This window comes from Pseudorca crassidens, chromosome 14 (genome assembly GCF_039906515.1).
Source record: "Pseudorca crassidens isolate mPseCra1 chromosome 14, mPseCra1.hap1, whole genome shotgun sequence".
Lineage (NCBI taxonomy): Eukaryota > Metazoa > Chordata > Mammalia > Artiodactyla > Delphinidae > Pseudorca > Pseudorca crassidens.
The window spans coordinates 40,116,663-40,143,059 of record NC_090309.1 but is presented as its reverse complement, the minus strand read 5'-3'; the positions used below and the strand labels follow the sequence as shown (position 1 = coordinate 40,143,059).

At 36.6% G+C, this 26,397-nt stretch overlaps 2 protein-coding genes across 4 annotated transcripts in view; one reads left to right on the top strand and one right to left on the bottom strand.

The window, feature by feature from the left end:
* The window catches only part of REL (REL proto-oncogene, NF-kB subunit), a 38,210-nt gene extending 18,777 nt beyond the window's left edge, over nucleotides 1–19,433 (top strand). The window contains exons 5-11 of one of the 2 annotated variants that reach the window (XM_067704977.1): nucleotides 10,901–11,041; nucleotides 12,145–12,249; nucleotides 12,360–12,572; nucleotides 13,153–13,221; nucleotides 13,737–13,808; nucleotides 14,911–15,188; nucleotides 15,690–19,433. In XM_067704977.1, coding sequence (XP_067561078.1) covers nucleotides 10,901–11,041; nucleotides 12,145–12,249; nucleotides 12,360–12,572; nucleotides 13,153–13,221; nucleotides 13,737–13,808; nucleotides 14,911–15,188; nucleotides 15,690–15,701 — 890 coding nt within the window. In that variant the 3' untranslated portion in view covers nucleotides 15,702–19,433. Of the gene's footprint in view, nucleotides 1–10,900; nucleotides 11,042–12,144; nucleotides 12,250–12,359; nucleotides 12,573–13,152; nucleotides 13,222–13,736; nucleotides 13,809–14,910 lie in introns of both variants that reach the window. The other variant, XM_067704976.1, reaches the window with a different exon arrangement.
* A 35-nt stretch (nucleotides 19,434–19,468) lies between these two features.
* The window catches only part of PUS10 (pseudouridine synthase 10), a 73,179-nt gene continuing 66,250 nt past the window's right edge, over nucleotides 19,469–26,397 (bottom strand). Inside the window, exons 19-20 of one of the 2 annotated variants that reach the window (XR_010934529.1) lie at nucleotides 26,247–26,375; nucleotides 19,474–24,045 (exon numbers count right to left, since the gene is read on the bottom strand). The gene's annotated coding sequence lies outside the window, so the exon portion shown is untranslated. Of the gene's footprint in view, nucleotides 26,376–26,397 lie in introns of both variants that reach the window. The other variant, XR_010934528.1, reaches the window with a different exon arrangement.

Here is a 26,397-nt window from a genome sequence, read left to right as displayed (position 1 = left end):
TTTATTTATTTTTGGCTGTGTTGGGTCTTCGTTGCTGCGCGCGGGCTTTCTCTAGTTGCAGTGAGCAGGGGCTACTCTTCGTTGTGGTGTGTGGGCTTCTCATTGTGGTGGCTTCTCTCGTTGTAGAGCATGGGCTCTAGGCGCGTGGGCTTCAGTAGTAGTGGCATGCAGGCTCAGTAGTTGTGGTGCATGGTCTTAGTTACTTAGTTGCTCTGTGGCATGTGGGATCTTCCCGGACCAGGGCTCAAACCTGTGTCCCCTGCATTGGCAGGTGGATTCTTAACCACTGGGCCACCAGGGAAGTCCCACTTGTGTGATTTTTTTTTTCCTTAAATATTTTCTATGCCTTCATTTCCTTATTTATAAAGTAGAGATAATAATAGTACCTACTTCATATGTTGTTATAAGAATTAAATGAACTAAAATATGTAAAACACTAATTATGTACTAGGAACTATTCTAAGTGCTATATGAGTATATGTTATTAATATCATGCCTTGTTCTGGATTGGTAAAAACAAAAATCAGAAAACCCCCCAAACTTCCACAGATGGCCCATCTGCCTTTTGACTCCTGCATTTTCCGTTTTAATGCCCTTTCCACTGGAGTCAGGAGATCTGGATTTGAATTCCAGCATTGCCACTTGTACATGCTACGTGACTTGGGAAAGTTAAGTAACCAAAGCTTTGGTTTTCTCTTCTGTAAAGCAGAGATTAAATAAAATAGTGTACATAAAGTACTTAACATTTACTCCTTGACATACAAATAATACTTAATAAATGGTAGCTATTATTTATAATCTCCTTGTTTTATACTGCATTATCCCTGTTTCATACTATGCCTAGACTTGATGGCCACTTTAATTTAAAAGTTGGCCTTTTACTTTAGCAATAAATCAAAATTTTAAATGAGCATACTCTTGACCCAGAAATTTTCCACTTTTGAAAATTATCCTAAGGAAATAATACCTGGTGGAGCTAGGATTTGAAAACAGGTAGCCTGGCTCTCAGGCACATTGCTTTATCTCAACTATGCTTGTTGTATTAACTGTTGTATTAACTCCCCGCCCCCACCCATTAGAATAATCTTAGAACAGTGCTTTATTATTGTGATTATATATTATTATTGATTATTGATATTATATTATTATTGATTATATTAATATAATCACTATATTATTGTGATTAAAAAGTTGCAATGACTCCTTAAATAGTTTAAAAACGAAATGGTCCTAAATTGGAAATCTTCCACATGTAGCTCCAACATATCTTTCCTACCTTCTTGTCCACTGCTCCTCTTCATGAACCATTCTCTATTCCAGAAAAACTGTTTTGTTCATCTACCCTGACCATCTCTCAGTCGTCTCTGTTCTTCTCACTACCATTGTAGGAATGTAAGCTTACATCAGTTTTTAGCCTGGACTGTTATTGATAGCCTCTAAACTTGTGTTCCTGCCTCTATTCTAGATCACCCTCCAAGCAGTTTATATACTCTACATCCAAAAAGATTCTTCTGAAACCAATATGAATCAGTTCAGAACTCTGCTTATTATCCTTCAGTGACTCCACATCATCTTCACCAGTGACTCCCAATTTGAATGTGCATAGGAATCCCTTAGTACTTGCTAAAAATGTAGAATCCAGGCCACATTTTCCCTAATTTGATAGGTCTGATGTGGGGCCTTGGGCTCTGCATTTTAAGAAGCCTCTAGATCCGTGTTTCTTAACTGCAACTCACAGTAGGAAATAGATTTTATTTGTCTACTCAATACATACACATGCACACGTACACACATAGACAAAAAACAATATTCTTACTACATGCAGTATACTCTCTAATCCATTCCTTTCCATTTGATTTTTTTTTTAAAGAAAATGCATGTCCAACCCAGTAAATTAATTTTATGACCAATGGGTCCTAAACTCTTAGTACATGCAGTATGCTTTCTATTCTATTCAATTCCATTTCTTTTTCTTTTTTTTTAAGACAATGCTTAATGAAGCCACTAAATTAATTTTATGACCATTGGGTCTCAAACTACAATTTGAAAATCTCTGCCCTAGATGATTCTAATGCAAGTGATCCATGGACCACACTTTGAGAAACCCTGATATACTTGCTAGATTCAGTTTCTCAAGCATGGCATTTAAAGCCCTTCATAATCTGATCCTTGTTTTCCATTCCAGCATCATTTCTAGCTGTCATCCTCTGCCTCAACTTCCTGTCCGTCCTTCCCCTAGCACTGAGTGCACACATGCCATCTGAACTTTTGGCCATTCTGAATTACTTGTCATGTTGGAAGAGCCATATTTTTTCTTGCTACTGTGTTCTTATACGTGCAGTTCCTAGCATGAAATACCTTAATCTACATGGTGAATTCTTTCTGCTCATCCCTCAAGTTTAAGGGACACTTCTTTCAAGCTATCTGTGACCTTCTCAGAGCAAAGTATTCTGTTTTCCCAAAGTGCTGTACATATTCTAATATGGTTAATCCCCCTGAAAAAACTCAAAACCCTAAAAACTAATTAAAATAATCTGAACTCAGCTATAGACCTTTCTTGGTTGTTTATTCTATGCTATTTTCAGGATATACTGGTAAATTCTACCACTTATGTAGGAATTTGTCAGAGCTGAACTGACACTTTTTTATAGATGTATCACTTAACACAGGAAAATTATACTGGTAAAGATAACAAGATACTAGCCGACTTTGTGTTATATCTTTATGATATATAGAAACAATGGAATTGGAAATGTTTAGCAGAATAGGGTCTACAAATTCTGGTCTATAGACTATCTCATTATGACAGTCTGTTCCCTAAAGATCAAATATGTGAAAATGCAAAGACTATTAAAAATTATTTTTACTTTGCATGTATCTAGGATGTTTTAAGGCGAGTCCTTATCTTTCTTGCCATTAGTTCTTTAAAACAGGAACTGTCTCTTGCAGATAGGGACATATAACAGTCAAGTAGTATTAAACTTGAGGCTTCATGTAAAATACCTGTTCAAATTATCTAATAACGTGCTGAAGTCTAAATTGTGTGAGGAATTTATTTAAGGGCTCCATTATCAAATTTTAACAGTGTCCATTTAGCTGGCACCAAAAAAATGTCAGTTAGACTTCATAGGGGACTCTTACTGCAAAAGCAGGGAAAAAATTTTTAATTGTCACTTTCTAACTATGTATTTAATGACATATAAGGAATTCTAATATTCAGTGATTAAAATCCATAAGATTTTTACAATAAAGTATTTGCAATTCTGTTTTATTAGTCACTTTACTTTTTTTCCATGTACAGAGGACATTGAGTTGTTGTGAGAGCACAAAGGCTGTTTTGCAGTTGGGTTTGGGGGGATTATTTTATTTTGGTAGTCTGAAAGAGAATACAGTTTAAAAAGACAGGTAGTCTCTTAACAGATTCTTGTCTCTAAAAGTCTGGTTTAATACAAGAAAATAAGAGCGTTTCCTCACCACTTAAAACTTAAAGCCTAAACAGCAAGAAGAAAAAAAAGCTCTTGTGTACTTCATTATCCTTCATTGCAGTCATTTTAGAAAGCCTTCTTTATTACGCTGTGCAGAACTTGGGGCACTTTTATGCCTTCAGTACTCCTTGAACATACTCCCATTATAACACTTTTCACGTTACATTATGTAATTTTAGTTTATGCATCTGTTTCTCATCCAGACACTAATCTCACTAAGGGCAGGCTGTCTTTTCATATCTCTGTCTAGCATTTGTTTTAGCACATAATAGAAGCCCAATAAATACGTTGAAAGAATGAGTAATTAATGATAGACTGCTATGACCATTTACCTTTTGCCTGGCACACAAGCGCTTAAATGTTAGCTTTTATTATAACTATACATTTTAAGTAACAGAAATTAAAAGAATTATAACTAAACTTTGTTTTTTTTCCCTTAAATAAGACATAGCTCTTAAAATTGTTAATCTATATACTGTACATTTTTGCCCTGTTAATTACTTTTTAAATTTTAGTAATATTTAGCAATAATTAAAATTTTAGAAAAGTCACATCTCTAGAGCTAGTAGGTGTTATAATTGATTTAAAAAATTTAATCCCTACTTTGAAAACAAATAAATCATGATCATATCTTTTTGATAAAAATGAAATTCTTATTGCATATACACTGCTCTTAGGACTAAGGAGTGACATTTATTGCTAAAGATAGATTAAGGAGAACAATTGTTACCTTGTATGTATCTTTTTGATCACATATAAAGGGAAATTTTAAACTAGTTTAAGAGAAATTTAAGAGAATTTGATTGGTCTCATGCTTTCTTTTGCTAGATTTTTCAACTATCATTTTTCACATTGCAGAATTTTTAAAATAAGACATTCTGTATCATGCTATACATTTAAAAGCCTACTGCAAGCATTATCTAAGTGGAGGAAACATCCAGAGCATTCACTTTAAAGTTAGGAATGAGAAAAGGATGTGCACTCTTGCCACTTCTATTCCACATTGTACTGGAGATTGTAACCAGTGCACAGAGCTGATCGAAAATGAAGAAATAAAACTGTAATTATTGGAAGCTATTATTTACAGTGAAAACTCGAAAGGATATACAGATTATTAATATAATGTTTAAAAGGGTGAATGCATTGTACAATTAACATACAAAATTCAGTTACATTTCTATACATCAGCAGCAAATAATTAAAGAAAATATTGTCAGAAAATATAAAATACCTAGCAACAACTCTAAGAAATGATGATCAAGATTTCTTTAGAGAAAATTATAAAATTTTATTATGAGATAATAGAGAACACCTAAATAGATGGAGAGGTATATCATATTCTTTAATATCAATATTATAAACATTGCATTTTTTCCCAAATTGATATATGGGTTCAGTGAAATTCCAAACAACTCCCAACAAGATTTTTCACTAAAGTGATAAGATGATTCTGAACAGGAAAAGGAGGATAATTTATAGAGGAGGAATAGTGATGAAAAACTGACCTTATCAGATATTAGGGTTTATTCTGAAGAAATACTTATGAGATATTAGGGTTTATTATGAATAAGTACTAATTAAGTAATATTGGGGTAACAATAGGCAAATTGACCAGTGGAGTAAAATTGAGAGCCCAGAAACAGACTTAAGAAAATATGAAACTTTAGTAAATGACAGTGGTGGCATGTCAGATCAAGAGAAAGGGAGGAAATATTTGATAAGCAAAGCTGGAAAAAATGATTAAGTTGGATTCCCACCTCTCGCCATATATAAAAATCAGCTTTCGAATGGATTAAAGACTTTAATGTAAATCAACACTTAGAAAACTCTTAGTATAAAATATTGGTAAATAGATTTTAGTCCTTGGCTTATATAGAAAGACAAGACAAAGTGTTTTCTATAAAACAGTTGATAAATTTGATGACGTTTAAAATTTCAGTTCACTGTATTTTTCAGTTCTAGAATTTTGTTTGGTTCCTTTTCCAATAGTTTCAAGTACTCTACTAAACTCTCAATATTGTCTTTAACTCCTTACATTTATTAAGTGTAGTTATTTTAAATCATGTATCTGAAAACTTCATTATTTGGAACCTTTGTGGTCTGTTTCTATAGTCTGTTGTTTTTCTTTTCTTTAAAAAAAAATTACTTTGTCTCTTCTTATGCCTGCTTATTTAAAATAGAATACCAGTCATCCTATATGCAAAGTTGTTTAGGTCCAGGGTGTTTTCTCCCTTCAGAAGACTTTCTTGTGGTGGGTGGCTTGTCACACTAGCAGTCCCAGATCATCTAAAATTAGTGAATGATTTAGGTGAGGTCTGGTATCTCTGCATCCAGTTCACCCTTACTCCTAGGGTATAGCTCCTCCAGAGCCCCAACCAAAGCACTGGGCATTTATCAGATTCTCCATCCTTAGCAGACCCTGAACTCCTTTATTTTTTGCCTGTAGTCTATTGAGAGTTCAACTTGGTTTCTTATCGTCTTAGCTACCTCTTACAAAATTGGCAAGCTATATCTGGAAAAAAGAGTCCTCTTATTCTGAACTTACCTCTCTGGGTTTCTGTGATATTGTGATTTATAATAAATATATCTTCATTCCCATTCCTGGTTTATTAACGAGTTTATTTTTCTTTTATGTGCTATTTTAAAAGATTTTTAAATAAACTTTTCTTGAGGTCTCATTTACATACAGTAGGATCCACCCAGATATATGTAACACCACCACAATCAAGATAAGGAATATTTCTACTACTGCCACTATTAACTACAAAATTTCGTTGTCCACTTCCCGGTCAATTCCCTCTCCCATCTCTGGCTCCAGTCAGCTATTAATTTGCTTTCTGTTGCCATCAATTAATCTTTTCTAGAATTTTCATATAAATGGATCATGTGGTATATATTTTATATCTAGTTCCTTTTGCTCACATAATGTTTTCAAGATGCGTACATTTTTGCGTATATATCCATAGTTCTTTTTTATTGTATAGCTGTCACAGTTTATCCATTCACATAGGTTTGTTTTTAAACTTGTCAGTTTATTTTTGTGTTTATTGATTACTCATCTTTGGAATTGGGAAACACTAATGTCTTCACCTCTAAATTTATAATGCTATAAAAAATTATTTTGAAGAGGTAGATCTCTCATTGCATACCTAATTGTGCCAGGAGAGTATGCTGCTGTGGTACAGGTGTTTGTATCATAACATTTGAGCTTTTAGTTGTACAAATATGTTTTTGTAGGCTCTTTGAAATGCTAGGCTTAAGATTGCTGACAATGGAATAATTTTTAATGTTGTGATAGCTACTGAGTGTAGTTTAAAAAAAAAAAACAGTCAAAAGTACATATGGAGGTTCCTTAAAAAACTAAAAATAGAACTACCATATGACCCAGCAATCCCACTGCTGGGCATATACCCTGAGAAAACCATAATTCAAAACGAGTCACGTACCAAAATGTTAAGTATGGAAACACAAAAGACCCCAAATAGCCAAAGCAATCTTGAGAACGAAAAACGGAGCTGGAGGAATCAGGCTTCCTGACTTCAGACTATACTACAAAGCTACAGTAATCAAGACAGTATGGTACTGGCACAAAAACAGAAATATAGATCAATGGAACAGAGTAGAAAGCCCAGAGATAAACCCACACACATATGGTCACCTTATCTTTGATAAAGGAGGCAGGAATGTACAGTGGAGAAAGGACAGACTCTTCAATAAGTGGTGCTGGGAAAACTGGACAGGTACATGTAAAAGTATGAGATTAGAACACTCCCTAACACCATACACAAAAATAAGCTCAAAATGGATTAAAGACCTAAATGTAAGGCCAGAAACTATCAAACTCTTAGAGGAAAACATAGGCAGGACACTCTATGACATAAATCACAGCAAGATCCTTTTTGACCCACTTCCTAGAGAAATGGAAATAAAAACAAAAATAAACAAATGGGAGCTTCCCTGGTGGCGCAGTGGTTGAGAGTCCGCCTGCTGATGCAGGGGACGCGGGTTCGTGCCCCGGTCCGGGAGGATCCCACGTGCCGCGGAGTGGCTGGGTCTGTGGGCCATGGCCACTGGGCCTGCGCATCCGGAGCCTGTGCTCTGCAGCGGGAGGGACCATGGCAGTGAGAGGCCCACGTACCACAAAAAAATTTAAAAAAATAGAAAAATGGGACCTAATGAAACTTCAAAGCTTTTGCACAGAAAGGAAACCATAAACAAGACCAAAAGACAACCCTCAGAATGGGAGAAAATATTTGCAAATGAAGCAACTGACAAAGGATTAATCCCCAAAATTTACAAGCGGCTCATGCAGCTCAATAACAAAAAACCAAACAACCCAATCCAAAAATGGGCAGAAGACCTAAATAGACATTTCTCCAAAGAAGATATACAGATTGCCAACAAACACATGAAAGAATGCTCAACATCATTAATCATTAGAGAAATGCAAATCAAAACTACAATGAGATATCATCTCACACCAGTCAGAATGGCCATCATCAAAAAATCTAGAAACAATAAATGCTGGAGAGGGTGTGGAGAAAAGGAAACACTCTTTTTTTTTTTTTTTTTTTTTTTTTTGCGGTACGCGGGCCTCTCACTGTTGTGGCCTCTCCTGCCGCGGAGCACAGGCTCCGGGCGCGCAGGCCCAGAGGCCATGGCTCATGGGCCCAGCCGCTCCGCGGCACGTGGGATCTTCCCGGACCGGGGCACAAACCCGTGTCCCCTGCATCGGCAGGTGGACTCCCAACCACTGCGCCACCAGGGAAGTCCCCAAGAGAAAAGGAAACACTCTTGCACTGCTGGTGGGAATGTGAATTGGTACAGCCAGTATGGAGAACAGTATGGAGGTTCCTTAAAAAACTACAAATAGAACTACCATATGACCCAGCAATCCCACTACTGGGCATATACCCTGAGAAAACCATAATTCAAAAAGAGTCATGTACCAAAATGTTCATTGCAGCTCTATTTACAGTAGCCAGGAGATGGAAGCAACCTAAGTGTCCATCATCAGATGAATGGATAAAGAAGATGTGGCACATATATACAATGGAATATTACTCAGCCATAAAAAGAAACGAAGTTGAGTTATTTGTAGTGAGGTGGATGGACCTAGAGTCTGTCATACAGAGTGAAGTAAGTCAGAAAGAGAAAGACAAATACCGTATACTAACACATATATATGGAATCTAAGGAAAAAAAATGTCATGAAGAACCTAGGGATAAGATGGGAATAAAGACACAGACCTACTAGAGAATGGACTTGAGGATATGGGGAGGGGGAAGGGTAAGCTGTGACAAAGTGAGAGAGTGGCATGGACATATATACACTACCAAATGTAAAATGGATAGCTAGTGGGAAGCAGCCGCATAGCACAGGGAGATCGGCTTGGTGCTTTGTGACCGCCTAGAAGGGTGGGATATGGGAGGGTGGGAAGGAGGGAGATGTGAGAGGGAGGAGATATGGGAACATATGTGTAACTGATTCACTTTGTTATAAAGCAGAAACTAACACACCATTGTAAAGCAATTATACTCCAATAAAGATATAAAAAAAAGATGTTAAAAGAAGATAAATAAATAAATGTATGTATGTATGTATGTATGTATGTAATAGGACTAAATACTGCAAGTAAAAGATCAATATTATCAGACTAGATTTAAAAAAAAAAGGTACATTGTCATTTTTATTAGTTATTGCTAATTGTAAAGAATTGGGGTTTTGGCCTTCCGTGTTGGCGCAGTGGTTAAGAATCCGCCTGCCAATGCAGGGGACACGGGTTCGAGCCCTGGTCTGGGAAGATCCCATGTGCCGCAGAGCAGCTAAGCCTGTGTGCCACAACTACTGAGCCTGCGCTCTAGAGCCCATGAACCACTACTGAGCCCACGTGCCACAACTACTGAAGCCCGCGTGCCTAGAGCCCATGCTCCACAACAAGAGAAGCCACTGAAATGAGAAGCCCGCACACCGCAACGAAGAGTGGCCCCCACTCTCCGCAACTAGAGAAAGCCTGTGTGCAGCAATGAAAACCCAACACAGCGAAAAATAAATAAATTAATTAATTAAAAAAAAAAGAATTGGGGTTTTAACTGTTTTCAAACTTAGTGTTTCAAATTTCAATACTTTCTGAAAACTAAAAATGTTCATATAATTTAATATGTGTATTTCATGCTTTTTAAAAATACGGCTATGTTAGTTATGGTTGATTGCTGCACCTTATAGTATCTTTGAAAAGGCAGTAATATTCTCCTTTGGAACTGGATTTCTTATAAATAGCAATTTAACAAACTGTCATTATATTCTGTAATAAAGAATGTTTAAAAACTTTTTTTTCAAAACTGTAAAATTTTCCTGCTGTAGCTTTTTTTTTTTTTTTAAGCAAACCTAGTTTGCACATAAAATTTCTTATGGAAACTAGCTGACTTACCTCCTCTAGTATCCTCTTGGTATTTAATCCCTAAAATATTGATCTAAGTTTTTGTAGATATTCCTGTGTATGTCATTTTTATGCAAAACATATGTAAAATTTTCTAATAGAGTTCAGTTTTTAAGAGCATAGGCTCTGGATTCAGTGGCCTGAGTTTGAATTCTTCTGTGCCACTTCTTAGCTGTGAAATGTTGGACAAGTAATTTAATTTAATTTTATTTTTTTTTAGTAAATTGATTTATTTTGGCTGCGTTGCTGCATGAGGGCTTTCTCTAGTTGCGGCGAGCGGGGGCTACTCTTCGTTGTGGTGCACGGGCTTCTCATTGCAATGGCTTCTCTTGTTGTGGAGCACAGGCTCTAGGCTCACGGGCTTCAGTAGTAGTGGCTCGCAGGCTCTAGAGCACAGGCTCAGTAGTTTGGCTCATGGGCTTAGTTGCTCCGCAGCATGTGGGATCTCCCCAGACCAGGGATCGAACCTGTGTTTCTTGCATTGGCAGGCAGATTCTTAACCACTGCGCCACCTGGGAAGTCCCAATTTCATTTCTTTAAAATCATTTCCTCATCTGTAAAATGGAGTAATTCTTATATAGATTTTGGAGATAATTTACAGAGTCCTTAATACATGACTGGACTAAATACATATTTGTTGAATTAATGAATGAATGCCTATTCTCTATTGTGTATAACCTGCAACCATTTTTGTAAAAATTTGATTTATGTCAAGTTTGGATTCTGCTCTAAATTTCACATGACTGGGGTAGTTACTTCCTGACCATGGTCATAACTTAACAAATTATGTTGGATAGTGACTATATGATGAAAAGGTTAAAAAGCAGTCTTGAGATTGTGTACCATTCTATTTTTGTTAGGACAGATTTGGATGCTACTAAAGGTTATAGGCTATATTGGGCAGGGAGGAGGACTTAGCAGGATTTTAGTTCTATGTGACTATTCTGTATTCTTAAAAATATATATACTTTTCAGTCTCTGAGCAAGAGCTGCTTGATATTGAAGACTGTGACCTCAATGTCGTGAGATTATGTTTTCAAGTTTTCCTCCCTGACGAACGTGGTAATTTGACAACTGCTCTACGTCCTATTGTCTCTAACCCAATTTATGACAACCGTAAGTAATTTATTTTCTTGTATTTGTAGGCTTAGCTCTTTAAAATGATTTTTTAAAGTTTTTTTGTAATTAGAAAAAGTGTTCATTATAGGAAAAATTCAAACATTACGGGGTAGACGTTATTTATCTGAAGTAGATAATGAGGAGAGTAAACCTCCTATACATCTCATCCTCCAAAGATATTTCACTGGCTTCTTCTTCATATATATACAAATACCTCGTTTCATCATCATCACCATCATTCACACAATATATTTTTGGCAACTTTTTGAAAAATCGTCATTGATTTTTTTTTTAACTTTTTTTTTTCTCCTCTTAGCAACATATCTTGAACCTCTTTACCTTTCAGGTACCTTATTCTTTTCGGTAGCTGCATATTTCCGTATATCATAATTTTACTAAATCATTACCCTATTACAAGACATTTGGTTTGTTTCCTTCTCAGTTCTTTTCTTTTTGCTTTAGCAAATTGTTTTGCAGTAAATATCCCACATGTGCATATCTTGTGCAAATGTCTCTAGCATAAATTTGTAGAAATGTTGGCAAATGCTAGATCAAAGGATATGGATATTTATAGTGTTAAAAGATTATGAAATTGCCCTCAAATATTTGTGTGTTTGTATGCTCTTATATATGCACCCACCAGTGGTGTATGACTATACCAGTTTTACATGTAGAAGGATAGTGGGACATAGAACTATAAAGGTAAATCAGAATATCCTCATCATGGAGAGCTTTGAATGCCAGGGAATTATTGGAATAATGTTGACCAGATAATAGGAAGCATGAAAACTGCATTGCCACAGGGTTATGGTCATGATTTAAAAAGACTAATCTGATGACAGTGTATAGGATGGATAGGACGAATCAGAATTTAGAAGCAAGGAGATTTAATTAGAGGACATGTCATTGCCTAGAAATGAAGTCATAACACTCTAAACCAGGGGACAGATGTGGATGATTAAGGTATTGAGTGCCCTTAATTTATTTATACTCTAAAGCTTTTATCTATCCTGTAAGTTGTTTTCCTAAAATTCTCCATCAGAAAGGAATAAGACATATTACTAAGGTAGCAACCCATTAAAAATATCCTTTATATTTAGGTGCTCCTAATACTGCAGAATTAAGGATCTGTCGTGTAAACAAGAACTGTGGAAGTGTCAGAGGAGGAGATGAAATATTTCTACTCTGTGACAAAGTTCAGAAAGGTATTTTTTTGTTGTTGTTTTGTTTGTTTCATTGAATTCAGAATATATTTTAGATTGATAGATACATTTTACTTTCTTTTCCCATTGTTACTTGCTTTCGTATTCACTAGATGACATAGAAGTTCGGTTTGTGTTGAACGATTGGGAAGCAAAAGGTATCTTTTCACAAGCTGATGTACACCGTCAAGTAGCCATTGTTTTCAAGACTCCACCATATTGCAAAGCTATAACGGAACCGGTAACAGTAAAAATGCAGTTGCGAAGACCTTCTGACCAGGAAGTTAGTGAATCTATGGATTTTAGATATCTGCCAGACGAAAAAGGTATGACTTTTTCATGGTAATGTTTTATATATTTCTTGAAGTTAGTCCTGCTAAGAACATTTTCTTGTAAGATACACTTGAATACAGTTGTGTTTATTCATAATTTATGTTTCTTTTCCTGAAAGTTTTTGGTTGATTTTTGACTGATCTTTGTGATCTTTGAATCTCTTCCTTAGGAAAGGTATCTGGAATAATTTCAAAGTATTCTAAACTGTTTATCAAAATTTGTTTTACATTTGAGATTCTATTTTGGTCCTTATTGTGCCCTCTTGATAGATGGCATACTTGCCACTCAGAAAGTGGTCTCCATTTTGGTCCTTATCTGCCATTATTGCATTAATTGACATTGGTGACTTGTAGGTGTTATAAGAAAACAAGATGAATATTATAAACTATTTTTTACTAAGAAAAATATCCTTTATTACTGACTTGGGATGTAGTTTGTGACACTTATAAATCCATCTTACGTACATTTATTTAAAGCATTTTCTATGTAGGAGTAAAACATCTGTATATTTATTAAAGGAGAGGAAGCATAATCCCATGATGAATCACGTTTTCTCGGTTTCTTTCTAACCAGATACATATGGCAATAAAGCAAAGAAACAAAAAACAACTCTCCTTTTCCAGAAACTGTGGCAGGATTGTGGTAAGAATATTTTGTCATTGTTGTTTTTAATAAATTTATTTATTTATTTTTGGCTGCATTTGTCTTCGTTGCTGCCCGCGGGCTTTCTCTAGTTGCGGCGAGTGGGGGGCTACTCTTCGTTGCAATGCGCGGGCTTCTCATTGCAGTGGCTTCTCTTGTTGCAGAGCACAGCCTCTAGGTGCATGGGCTTCAGTAGTTGTGGCACGCAGCCTCAGTAGTTGTGGCTCGCGGGCTCTAGAGCGCAGGCTCCGTAGTCGTGGCGCATGGGCTTATTTCCTCCACGGCATGTGGGATCTTCCCAGACCAGGGCTTGAACCTGTGTCCCCTGCCTTGGCAGGTGGATTCTTCACCACCACTCCACTAGGGAGGTCCCTGAACATTTTGGATTGATTTGTATTTAAGTAAATTTGTTTTGTTTTGTTTTGTTTTGTTTTGCTTTATTCAGTTTTTCAAATTTTAACTGATATACTGTTGTTTTTCAAATTACATTTAATAATGGAAAAAATTTATCATAGGAGTTAATTTTCCTGAAAGACCTAGACCTAGTCCCTTAGGATCAACTGGAGAAGGAAGATTCATCAAAAAAGGTATTTTATTCCCTATAGAGTATTCCTTGTGATTAGAGAGACCAGTGCTTTGCACAGTATATTGGAATTCCATTCTTAGGAATGAAAACTGCCTCTTTGATTTATTCCACTCCTACATATTTTTTATGCTATGAATATTGAATGAATTGATCTCAGCTTCCGAAAGACCTGTTGGCAACTATGATTATGTTTTGGGGATTTATTGTTTGAGAAATTACATTTCATTCATATGGTGGTAATTTTACTAATTACAGTGTGTCATGGAAGAAATGATTTCGATCTGGCCAGTTGCCTATCTTTATTTATTTATTTGTAAAGTTTTACTGGAACACAGCTCATTTGATTGCATATTGTCTATGACTGCTTTTCTTGTACTATAGCAGCAGAGTTGAGTAGTTCCAACAGAGGTTATATGGCCCACAAAGTCTAAAATATTTACTCTCCTGGCCCTTTATGGAAAAAAAAGTTGCCAAATTCTGGTTTAGATCATTCAACCAGGGTTAATTAGAAGACTTTTTTTCTTTTTACATTCTTAAATCAGAGCTTTTTCTTGGTTTAATATGTACAGCAGTCATATAACATGTAAATAAATACAGACTCGTTCATTTTTTTTCTGACTGGGAATTTTGTAGTACCTTAGAGTGAGTAGTATCTTAATATAGCTTGGAAATTTATGTAGATTTTTAAGTCATCCCTAATGAATGTTTCCTCCATCTCTCCATATTCTCCTAAAGAGGAGAATATGAAATGATTTTGAATATTTAGAGGCCCATTAACTGAAATTCTGATATTTATCTTTCACATTTCAAAAATACCTTTATAGGGCCTCAGAAGCTAGATTTCCACATTTAACTGGAGTGAAATTTTCAATGCCAAAGTAACTTACCAAAATTATTTTATAGGTATTTGTAAAACAATTAGTATTAAAGAATTCAATTTTGGACTCGTAATAATTTTTAGTGCTATTTAACATTTCTATTTGAAGTGTTACATTGGTTTCCTTTAAAATTTTTTATGTGTTTATGTAATTTTAATTTAGAAGTAATGCTTTTTATAATTTTGTTCATTTCCGTTTTGTACAAATACATTTCCTCCCCCACAGAACCAGTCTTGTTTTCGCATGGTGCAGTTTTGACAGAAACATCCGGGCCAGTTTCAAGTCAAGCAGAATCCTACTATTCCTCATCTGCGCCCATGTCCAGTGCATTGCCACATCATGCTTCGGCCATACCCCCAATGGTACCTCAGCCTTCTTCAAGCTGGTCATCAGTGGCCCACGCCACCTCACGTTCAGTCAATACAAATTCACTGAGTAGTTTTTCGACAGGGACACTTTCCTCTAATTCACAAGTTATCCCACCATTCCTGGAAATGTCTGTTGTGAGTGATTTGAATGTGTCTAATGCTTGCATTTATAACAATACTAATGACATAGGCAGAATGGAAGCATCATCCGTGTCACCAGCTGACTTATATGGTATTTCTGATGCCAGCATGCTGCCTAATTGCCCTGTGAACATGATAACGCCCAGTAATGACAGCATGAGGGAGACTGATAATCCAAGACTTGTGAGCATGAATCTTGAAAATCCTGCTTGTACTTCAGTGTTAGACCCAAGAGACTTAAGACAGCTCCATCAGATGTCCTCTTCCAGGATGTCAGCAGTCGCCAGTTCTAGTACTACTGCTTTTGTTTCACAGTCAGAGGCATTTGAGGGATCTGACTTTAATTGTGCAGATAACAGTATGATAAATGAGTCAGGACCATCAAACGGTACTAATCCAAACAGTCATAGTTTTGTTCAAAATAGTCAGTATTCAGGTATTGGCACTATGCAGAATGAACAATTGAGTGACTCATTTGCATTCGAATTTTTTCAGGTTAACTTGTAAGATATAAATGGTGATTGAAGAATTAAATCCCTTTAAAGGTAACCCTTTTGATATTACCTTTATAAATACAACATTATATATTTCTCTAAGACTATACTACAGTATATCGTGGACCCTTGAACAACACGGGTTTGAACTGTGCGGGCAGGTCCAGTTAATACTCACATTTTCTTCACTAAATATGTAGTGCAGTACTACACGATTTGAGGTTGGTTGAATTCATGGATGCAGAAGACATCCATGGAGACAGAGGGCCGACTGTACGGTTTTTTTTTTTTTTTTTTGGCGGTACGCGGGCCTCTCACTGTTGTGGCCTCTCCCGTTGCGGAGCACAGGCTCCGGACGCGCAGGGTCAGCGGCCGTGGCTCATGGGCCCAGCCGCTCCGCGGCATGTGGGATCTTCCCGGACCGGGGCACGAACCCGTGTCCCCTGCATCGGCAGGCAGACTCTCAACCACTGCGCCACCAGGGAAGCCCGAGTGTACAGTTTTAAACACAGAGTTTTCACTGCACGGAGCATCTGCACCCCAACCCCCGTGTTGTTCAAGGGTCAACTGTAAGTATAACTTCAGGTATGTAGGGGATTCCTCTAACAGGCAATCTTGTCTTGGGAGCTTCTTGTTTTGCTGGCAGAGAATTTGTTGGGATATAAAAGATGAATGCTCAGTGCTTGAAGCTGCAGGTAAAAGAGAAGGATGAACTCATTTCCCAACTTCAGGAAGAGTTAGAAAAAGTCCAGCATTTACAGAAGACTTTTGCTTCAAAAGTAGATAAATCCACACAGACTGAACTCCTAGGCTATGATGCATTGTGGAATCCTACATACAAAGAAAATTTATGTAAACCAGTGTATGATGAATCTGTGACATGTTAAATACTGAATAAAATCAATTTTTCCATTAAAAAAATCCAACTTTGGGTATGTAGAATACAAAGTTGGAAAGTCATAAAAGGAAAATTCCAAAACAGAAATTTAAAAGAGCTTTACTGTTTCTTCTTTTGAAACATGTGATCTGATACTGTGTGTGGTGGGAATTCTAGCATGAGAATCCTGCCACATTTTCCCAGGACAGACTGAGGAGAACATTAGAGCAAGGCTTCAGTTTTTCCAGCTACATCGTTTTATACTTCTTTTATAATGTATTAATGTATTCTTAGTTAAATGAATTAACTGATATTTGCTTTTAAGCAAATTTAAGGTAAAACCTGTAATGGCTATGTCATTGGAAAAATTAATTCCTTATTATTTTTGAGGCCAATGGGCCAAGGTGACCCCTAAGGGGTTTTCTGAGGCTTTCTGGAGTTTCTTAGATTTACATGTAAATCAAAATTTCTTTAAAATGTTAAGTTGGGCAGCAGGCAGTTGAAGTAAGCTTTCAAGGTATGGGAGTTCCCTACATTTTGAAGTATTTAGATCCATACCTGTAAAATTGCTTATGATTTTAACTTTACATCCATGTTTTTAAGAGGAAGAAGTTTTCTTGGACCTGTCCTCTTTGTTATGTGTCCGAACTCACTGTGATCTCATCCAATTTCATGCTGTCAACTCCCAAATGTTACCCCTAGCTTAGACCCACCCCTTGAACTCCAGTCTTGGAGCTTATGTGTGTGTGTAAAACTGCTTATTTGACATCTCTGCATAGAGATGTGATTAAAGCTCAAACTCAACACATCCAGAGCTGAGTTCTTGATCTTCCCTCCCAAACTTGCTTATCCTTCAGTCTTCCTCAACTCAATAAATGGCAATGCCATGTTTCCAGTTGCTCAGGTCCCAAACAATGGAGTCATCTTTGCTTCTTTTTTTTCTTTTATCTCTCATATCCAATCCATCAGCAAATCTGGTAGGCCCTACCTTCAAAATATATCTTAAGCTGCCCACCTCTTTTGACCTCTGATATTAACATCCTATTCCAGACCACCATCATCTCTTGCATAGATTGAATTATAGCCTCCAAAAACTCTCTTCATACTTGTGCTCCTGCCATCTGTTCTCCCTGAAGTAGCCACAGTGATTATTTTTAAAAGAAATAAAATCATATTCACTTGCTCAAAACCATCCAGTGGCTCGCCATCTCACTTAAAGACCAAAATCCTTAAAATTAGCGGGCCCACACTCCCTCTCTTACCCTCATTCACTACCATTTTCCCTTTCTCATTCAGCTCCAGGCACTCTAGCCTCAATGCTCCTCTTCAAAAACACCGAGGACACTCCTGCCTCAGACCCTTTGTACCTCCCTGGTGGTGCAGTGGTTAGGAATCTGCCTGCCAATGCAGGGGACATGGGTTTGAGCCCTGGTCCGGGAAGATCCCACATGCCACAGAGCAGATAACCCCGTGAGCCACAACTACTAAGCCTGCATGCCTAGAGCCCGTGCTCCACAACAAGGGAACTAGTTGTAAAATAAACTCAGTTGTATGTGTACCTCATGCCTTACATCCTTCAGTCTCACTCAACTGTTATTTGATCAAGGCCTTCCATAACTATATATACATTGACACTCCATGTCTCCCCTCCTTTACATTTGTCCATAGCACTTATCATGATCTGACTTTACTGTTTGTTTGTTTATATTTGTTTTCCCATACTGGAATATAAGCTCCGTGAGGGCAAAGTTTTGTGTTTTTGTTGAATCCCACATTTGTAGAACAGTGTCTGCTTCCTGTTAAGCACTCAGTAAATATTTACTGAACATTCAAAGTACTACTAATAGAACTTCGGTTTTTGAAAGAAAGAATAGCTTTAATTATTAGATGTTTATGATTTTTATAGTTCTGCTTCATGTGACATTGAGTTTATTATATCAGAATCATGTACATTCAGGTTGATGACTAATAATGGTGACCCAAATTGTTTGAAAGCAAAGTAATCCCAGTGGCAAGACTGTAGAATTTGGACAGTAATCTTAATTGTGATGGAATCATCATGATGCTAAGTAACTTGCTAAAGATAAAGACCTAGTTTATTTTACAGCTAGAATGTACGTAAATGTTGAGCATATTTCTAGCTAGAAACAATGTGTCTTTTCACTTATGTGTAGTATCTAACCAAACCATAAATTTACTGTAACGATTAAAGCTAGTCAATTTTGTCAAAATGGGGAATGTGTGAATGTCATAAAAATTAAAATTCTGAGTTGAATGATTCTGGGAAATGAGAAGGAGAGCATGATAAGACTTGGGGTCAGAATAGTCTGGAAAGAAAAAGATTAAAGACACCTAACTATCATTAATATTTCTTAGAAATTATGATTTCACAAAGAAATACTTCTGTTGTATAACTTTAAAAATCATAAGCATATAACATACTTTAGTAGAACTTACCAGGGAGAAAAAACATGAAGGCATTTCTTCCCTGTTCAAAATATGTACCCAATACTCAGCCATAAAAAGAAACGAAATTGAGCTATTTGTAATGAGGTGGATAGACCTAGAGTCGGTCATACAGAGTGAAGTAAGTCAGAAAGAAAAAGACAAATACCGTATGCTAACACATATATATGGAATTTAAGAAGAAAAAAAAATGTCATGAAGAACCTAGGGGTAAGACAGGAATAAAGACACAGACCTACTGGAGAACAGACTTGAGGATATGGGGAGGGGGAAGGGTGAGCTGTGACAGGGCGAGAGAGAGTCATGGACATATACACACTAACAAACGTAAGGTAGATAGCTAGTGGGAAGCAGCCGCATGGCACAGGGATATGGGCTTGGTGCTTTGTGACCACCTGGAGGGGTGGGATAGGGAGGGTGGGAGGGAGGGAGATGCAAGAGGGAAGAGATATGGGAACATATGTATATGTATAACTGATTCACTTTGTTATAAAGCAGAAACTAACACACCATTGTAAAGGAATTATACCCCAATAAAGATGTTAAAAAAAAAAAAAGAATTCATAGCAAAAAAAAAAAAATGTACCCAAGATATCTCCAGATAGTAGCTTATAGATGGTGAACTTTTTTTTTTTTAATACAGAATCCTATAATTTTGTAGTAACTAGAACTTAGCTTAAACACTGACTGTTAGGCTATCTAAATGGATACTTTAAATTAAACAACTGACTTGTTTTTGCGGGGTTATTTTTCTATGTAAGTTGAATCAAGGTCCGGCTACGTTTGTGTTCAGAGTATTTCCAAAGGATTTTTCATTTTTTAGGTGCTATTTACTGATCACAGATTTTATTTTATAATTTTAAAAAATTGGTAACCTGCTTCTTTTTCTCTAAATGTATTTATACTTTCATCTGTTCTTTTATCACCCTACTTTTAGTTTTGAGGAGATTACCTCTTGCTTCCTAAACTCTACTTGTATACTGGATCCCTCTTCCTTCTCTCCCATCTTGTTTCTGTATCCTCATATTACCATTTAGTGCTTTTCTCGTATAAACACGGTAACTGTTTTCTCTAGCCTAAAAGAGAAAGGATAAACACCTTTCCTACCACTATCGTGCTCCTTCCCTTCACATCCAGACTTACAAAATGCTTTCAGCCTCCATTTCCTCACTTCCCAGTCATTCTTTAGCCTACCTCTTTTATCTCCTACTATTTTCTTATGATATTCTGGGAAAAGTGACCAGAGACACCCGCCCTTGTCAAATCTAGTGTCTTTTTATCAGTCCTCACTCTGCTTGACCTATCCATAACCTATCCTCTCGACCACTCCCTCTTCAGATACTCTCTCTGAGGTTGACTTTCTTTCCAGAGTCTCATCCCCAGCGCTCAGTTGGTGCTACTTTTTTCCCCTGGGTGATCTCATCAGTGCTCAGAAGAAAGCTTCAGCTTTCTCTTACAATACCTGAATGTCTTTATAAACTGGCTGCTCCTGTTGCATTCTCTACTTTCATTAATGGCATTACCATTTACCCTACCATCCAAGATATTTAATAGGAGCCTCAAAATCGTATTTTATTCTTTTTCGTCCTCACACTCAAAGAGTTATCAAGTCCTTTTGGGTCTGCCTCCTGAAAAATCTCTTGTATTTGTCCTTTCTTCATTCCTGCTGCTTTCTTAGTTTAGGCCTTCATTCTTTTTCCCTAACAAGACTCTTTTCCGTATTGCCCCAGTTAAAAATAATACCCCTTCTTCCATACACTGTATTGCATAGTTAGCATTCCTTGAAGACTCTCTCAGGCCACTAGGCCTCCATGCCTTTCGCGTGTTGTCCACTTTGCCTCTGCTCTTGACCTCCACAGCAAGCAGCCTTCACGATGGGGCTTCTCTGTGAAGTTTGGTCCTAGCTGAGGCACAGCTTTACACATACCCACCCTACTGCAGAACTCCTCTCACTGAACTATCCAGTCATATGAAATTTCTCTCGTTCACCTTTGGAACTCCATCACTTAGCGCAATGCCTGGCACAGTTGGTGCTGAATAAACGGTAGTGCTGATAGAGAGGGAAGGGTGAAATTGACGTAGGTGTGATTATAAAAAATGTGGACAAGGATATGGTTTTTAAAGGGAAAGGTATTTAACCTGGCAGGAAAAGCCGCGATGCCAAGATTACCAGGCTTGTGACGTACTTTACCCTGTGCCTCCTGTAGTGTCAACTGTATTGCATAGAAATTTTACAGTTACTAGGACTGTTTCATATCTCTGACCTTACTCCTCCTCTCTCTGTGTGGCAGGTTTAATCTCAGTTCCCCTCTGGTGCATTTCCTCAGCACCTTACCCTTGCACAGAAACTCCAGTATTCATGTGATCAGTCACATTTTTGAATGTCTAATGTGCAAAGCACCATGTTAGGAGCTAGAAATGACACAGAGGTGAATGAGACAAAGTCTTGCTCTCAAAGATGTCAGTCTTTTTCTTTGGAGGGATAACATATAGTAAAGTGCATAAAGTGGACTAATTTTAAATTTGCAGCTTGATGAATTTTTACTTATGTAAATAATCATTTCCAGCTCCCCAGAAGTTTCCTTCATGCCCCTTGCCAATCTACCTACTCCTCAAAACCACTATTCTGATTTCTGTCATCAGAACCTACTATCTTAATGGCCTTTTACATTGGTAACTGGGCTTCCCTACTCAAAACCTTAGTGAACAAAAACAGCTGGGTTGTCAATTTCTAACCTAATGCTTCAGAAAAACTAATTATACTGTCCATGTTAAGAGAGACTTAGAATTGGTGGTCCAGTCTGCCTAGTAGCTCCAAATAATTTCTTCTATCATTAATTGATTTATTGAGGGATTTAAAAACTTACTGTATGATGTTAAATAGCATGGAGAAATGGAAAGAGTAATTTTTAGTCAGAACATCTGGGTTTGAATCTTCAGCTCTGCCACTTAGAAGTCATTTAATATTTAGCAGATCACACTTTCTATGGGCCTGTCTCTTCAGATATAAAATGCAGATAATTCCCAGCATACTTAACTCACAAGGTGTGTTGTATTAAATAAAATAATGCATAAGAAGAAACACTGTAAATTGTATAATGCAAATCAAATATTGTTAGTAAACCAACATATGCATATATCCTGTGGCCCTATAATCTCTAATCCAAACACTCCTTCCAGTTCACAGAGTGACAGATCACTATGGATTAGATTCTTTAGTAAGAACCCTGGAATGACTTCCTCTTTAGAGTGGCTAGCTATTGCCCAAATATGGAGGACTTTCATTTGGCCATATTCTTTCCAGAACATTTCCTATTGTATAGTGAAGATAAGGTCAATTAATGACTTTGGGTTCTGAAATTCTATGACTCTTAATTTCTTTGCCAAAATTGACTATGAATTGGGAGTTTTATGACTATCTTCCTAAGAAGGAGTCTCATCATAGCTAATGAAGTGGCCACGTAAAGATTTCTGATCTGTTTTGTTTCTGGAGATTGAGTATGAGAGGGGGAAAATTAGGGTGCTTTTTGCATCACAAATAATACAAAATTTCATGCTATTTAACATTATAAGCCCAGGAGTGGGTAGCGAATCAGAGATAAATGTATGAGTTGTCTGTACCCAGTTTTATGCCTTTGTTTGTCTAAGACTTGGTCAAATTAATATCTTAACTAATACATCTCAGCAGAGTTTAACGTGCAAACTTAACATCAGTAAAGTCTCAAAAGTAATCATGTCACCACTACTTTCACTAATAAAACACAGATACAATTTTTAAAGAATTATTTCTTCTAAATATTTTTTCTATTCTAAATGTCTGTGGCTTTAGAAAAAAGTACCTGCTAGTAATTATCTACTTAAAGGGAGTAGCATTTATCATACTCTTTTTTCTTACATCTCTTATTTCTACAATTTCAGTTTACTATTGGACTTCAAAAATTTAAAGAATCACCAAAAATATATTAAATACCTATGTGTGAACAGTAATACACAGTAATTAGTACAAAATGTTGGTGCTTCAGTAAATCAAGTTTTCAGGAATATCAGCAGATAAGTAAAATATAAACTTTGTTAAAGGTATCATTCATCTTGCTTATTTTTCTAATTAAACCTTAATCAGAACATTACAGCTCTGCATAAAATGTAGTGAAAAATAAGTTGGAGTGTTTGGGGACCCCATTTGTGGAATTCAGTCTCAGGAGACTTCGTTAGTGACACACTTGATTTTATTGGGTAATCAGCTAAAAATATTGGTTGCTGGCGCACAGTTCAGATAGCTTTAAGATGAGATGGAAAGGAAAACACAAAGTTTTTGGGTAATGGGCATTCTTAAATGCATGGTTCAGACCAGATGAACACTTTTGGAGATGACTTCCATTTTAAAAGAATGTACTTAAAAATACTGTTGACTATGATGAATCCAGATCCCTGAAGAATGGCACTGCTATTTTTATTTTTTAACTGTTCTATTTGTATATGCTTCTTAATGACCGTAATGAATTTGGAAGCACTGAAAAAAATGATTTTTAAAAGTTCTCAGTGTTCAATTATTTAATGTTAAGTGTGATACTTAAAAGTTGAAATCATTTTTTAAATGTCAAAATGTCTTTTGTACAGAATATTTTATTACTTTTGTAATATCTTGTATACAGTGATTTTTTTCTTGATAATATAATAAATGGAAAAAATTCTAAAACCCTTACAAAAATTTGTTGCTGTTTGACTTTAAAATTATCAAGATTTTCTTGTATTTACAGCATCCTCCTTAAAGAGAAAGGCAGTTTTGGTTGCTTAGAAACATTAGACATTTTTATGGAATGCTGTATCTGAATATACTTACATATGTAACTGTCCTTTAAAGTGATAATTTTTGGGCTTCCCTGGTGGCGCAGTGGTTGAGAGTCCGCCTGCCGATGCAGGGGATGCGGGTTCGTGCCCCAGTCCGGGTAGATCCCACATGCCGCGGAGTGGCTGGGCCCGTGAGCCATGGCCGCTGAGCCTGCGCATCCAGAGCCTGTGCTCCGCAACAGGAGAGGCCACAACAGTGAGAGGCCCGCGTACCACAAAAAATCAAATAAATAAAATAAAATAATTTTTGTAGAGTACTGAAATGCCTTTTAAAGAGATTTTCATTTTCTGCCTTCCTGACTTATTTCCTGCCTGTCTCTCTCCCTTCCTGAACAATTCAGGACAAAAGTCATTTGCTTATTCTGAGCAAGGTACAGTTACCTATTGCCACAGGGGGCAAAGATGGTGGCCCATTGTGGGATTACAGTGTGGAGCCTGGGAACATTTGAGGGTAGTAGGGAGGGGAGTCTCAGTGATCTGAAATAAGGATGCAGCAACAGGAGATTGGTTACTTATGAGGGGGAATGATCTATTAAGGAAAATGTTAAGGCTAATGGACCCAGACTTCTCACTGTCAGAAAGGACTTACAAATGCGGAAAGGGGGAAAACTAGAAGAAGGTTGGAATCGGAAGTACTGGTATAAACTCATAATTTTCAATATATGTAGATAAGTATATAGGGGTGTGCGCATGCATGCATGCCATGAGAGGGCTTGGTAGCAGCAATGCCACAACAGCAGTGAGCACACCTAGTGCCCAGATCTTTTTTCTATCATTTTCCATGAAAAGGAACCAGTTTTTCTTAGAGAAATAGCCCATTCCAGGGCTGGTGCAGATGAAATACAAGATGAGCCTGGAATGTCTTTGTATTAGAAAGTAAGAACATGCTCTAAGAATGATGGGGACATGTCACAAGGACAAAGGAGCCATCTTGAAGGGGCACCCACTGGCCACATCAACACTTAGAAATCAAAATAAATGTCAGTAACAGATTATAAACCATCAAATAAAATAGGATGCCATGAATCCACAAAAAGGGAAAGCTCTACCTTTCAGTGTAATGCCAAAAGGAATGGTGGAATTAGAAGATCATTTGATAATCATTGTGGTAATAGATTCAGGTGAAAATCTTCAATAAATGCTAAAACTAGTGAATGAAAGTTTGAAGGTCTCCCTACAAGATACTTATTAAAGGGAAAAAGGGTAACTATAAAAGTGAAGGAGATTGGCACACACCACCTTCGTTAACTGATCAAAGCCGAGTCATCAGTAACTGCAGTGATCAAAATTGTGACATCTGAGAAGATGCAAGAAGATAACTCCCTTCTGTGGTATTCTTGCTAGAAAGGTACAAACTGAACCTAATTATAAGGAAACATCAGGCAAGCCCAAATGAGGAACAGTCTGCAAAATAACTGGCCTGAAATCCTCAAAAAATGTTGAAGTAAGGAAAGTCAAGGAAAGACAAACTGTTTCAGATTGGTGAAGATTAAAGAGACATAATTAAATACAAAGTATCATCCCTTGGCTATGAAGGACATTTTTTGACAACTGGTGAAATTTGAGCAGGGTGGGGGTGGGGGGGGTCCTGTGGATTACATAATAGTAATGTTAGTGTTAATCTGATTTTGATAGTTACATTGTGAGGAAGTAGAAGAATGTCCTTGTTTGTCGGAATTTGTCCTTGTTTGTCGGAATTTGTCCTTGTTTGTCGGAATTACTAATGCATTCAGGGTGATACATTTCTGGGAAAAACATTCTTTGTACTTTTCTTGCAAGTCTGAAATTATTTCAAAATGAAAAAATTGAATTGAAAAATTTATTTTCCCTATAATAATAAAGGGCAGCATTTAAAAACATCAACTCAGGAAAGCTTACATCAAAGTTCATTCTCATATGGACTTAAAAATCAAAGAATAAAGCCCCAAAAGATCTATCTAAGTAAGATGCCTTTTTCTCTTTGGAAATAGAAATTTAACTTCTAAATTGATTTCATATAACTTGTAAATGAAATAAGTTACCTTACTTGGGAAATTTTTCATTTTACCAAAAATTTTTTTCCCCATTTTTCCAGGTACTCGGTGTTTTTCCTAAACTAAACCACGGACTATATTTGGGACAAAGAGATACTAAAAGTACAAAGGGCCCTTTCTGTTAAGTGTTTTTTGGTTTTTGGTTTTTTTTTAAATAAGCTATAGAAGATCACAAAAGTAATTTAAAAATATTTTTATATAGGCAAAAGTTAAACTATGTAGTACTCTCATGACTTAATGTCTTCTGTTCTGCTTAAATAAAGACCTACATTAATTTTTAACAACCTATGTCTCATATGGATATTTGGAATAAGTATTTGCAGCTAATGCTTACTCTTGAAATTTTGTATAATCCCAGGAATAGAAATTTAAGAAACAAGTCTTCTAATTTAAGTTTGCTAAGGAGATTCTTAATTCTTCCATTTGAAGATCCACTAAATTCAAAGCTGAGCCAAAAAGAAACCTGCAAAAGACGATTTCCCAAA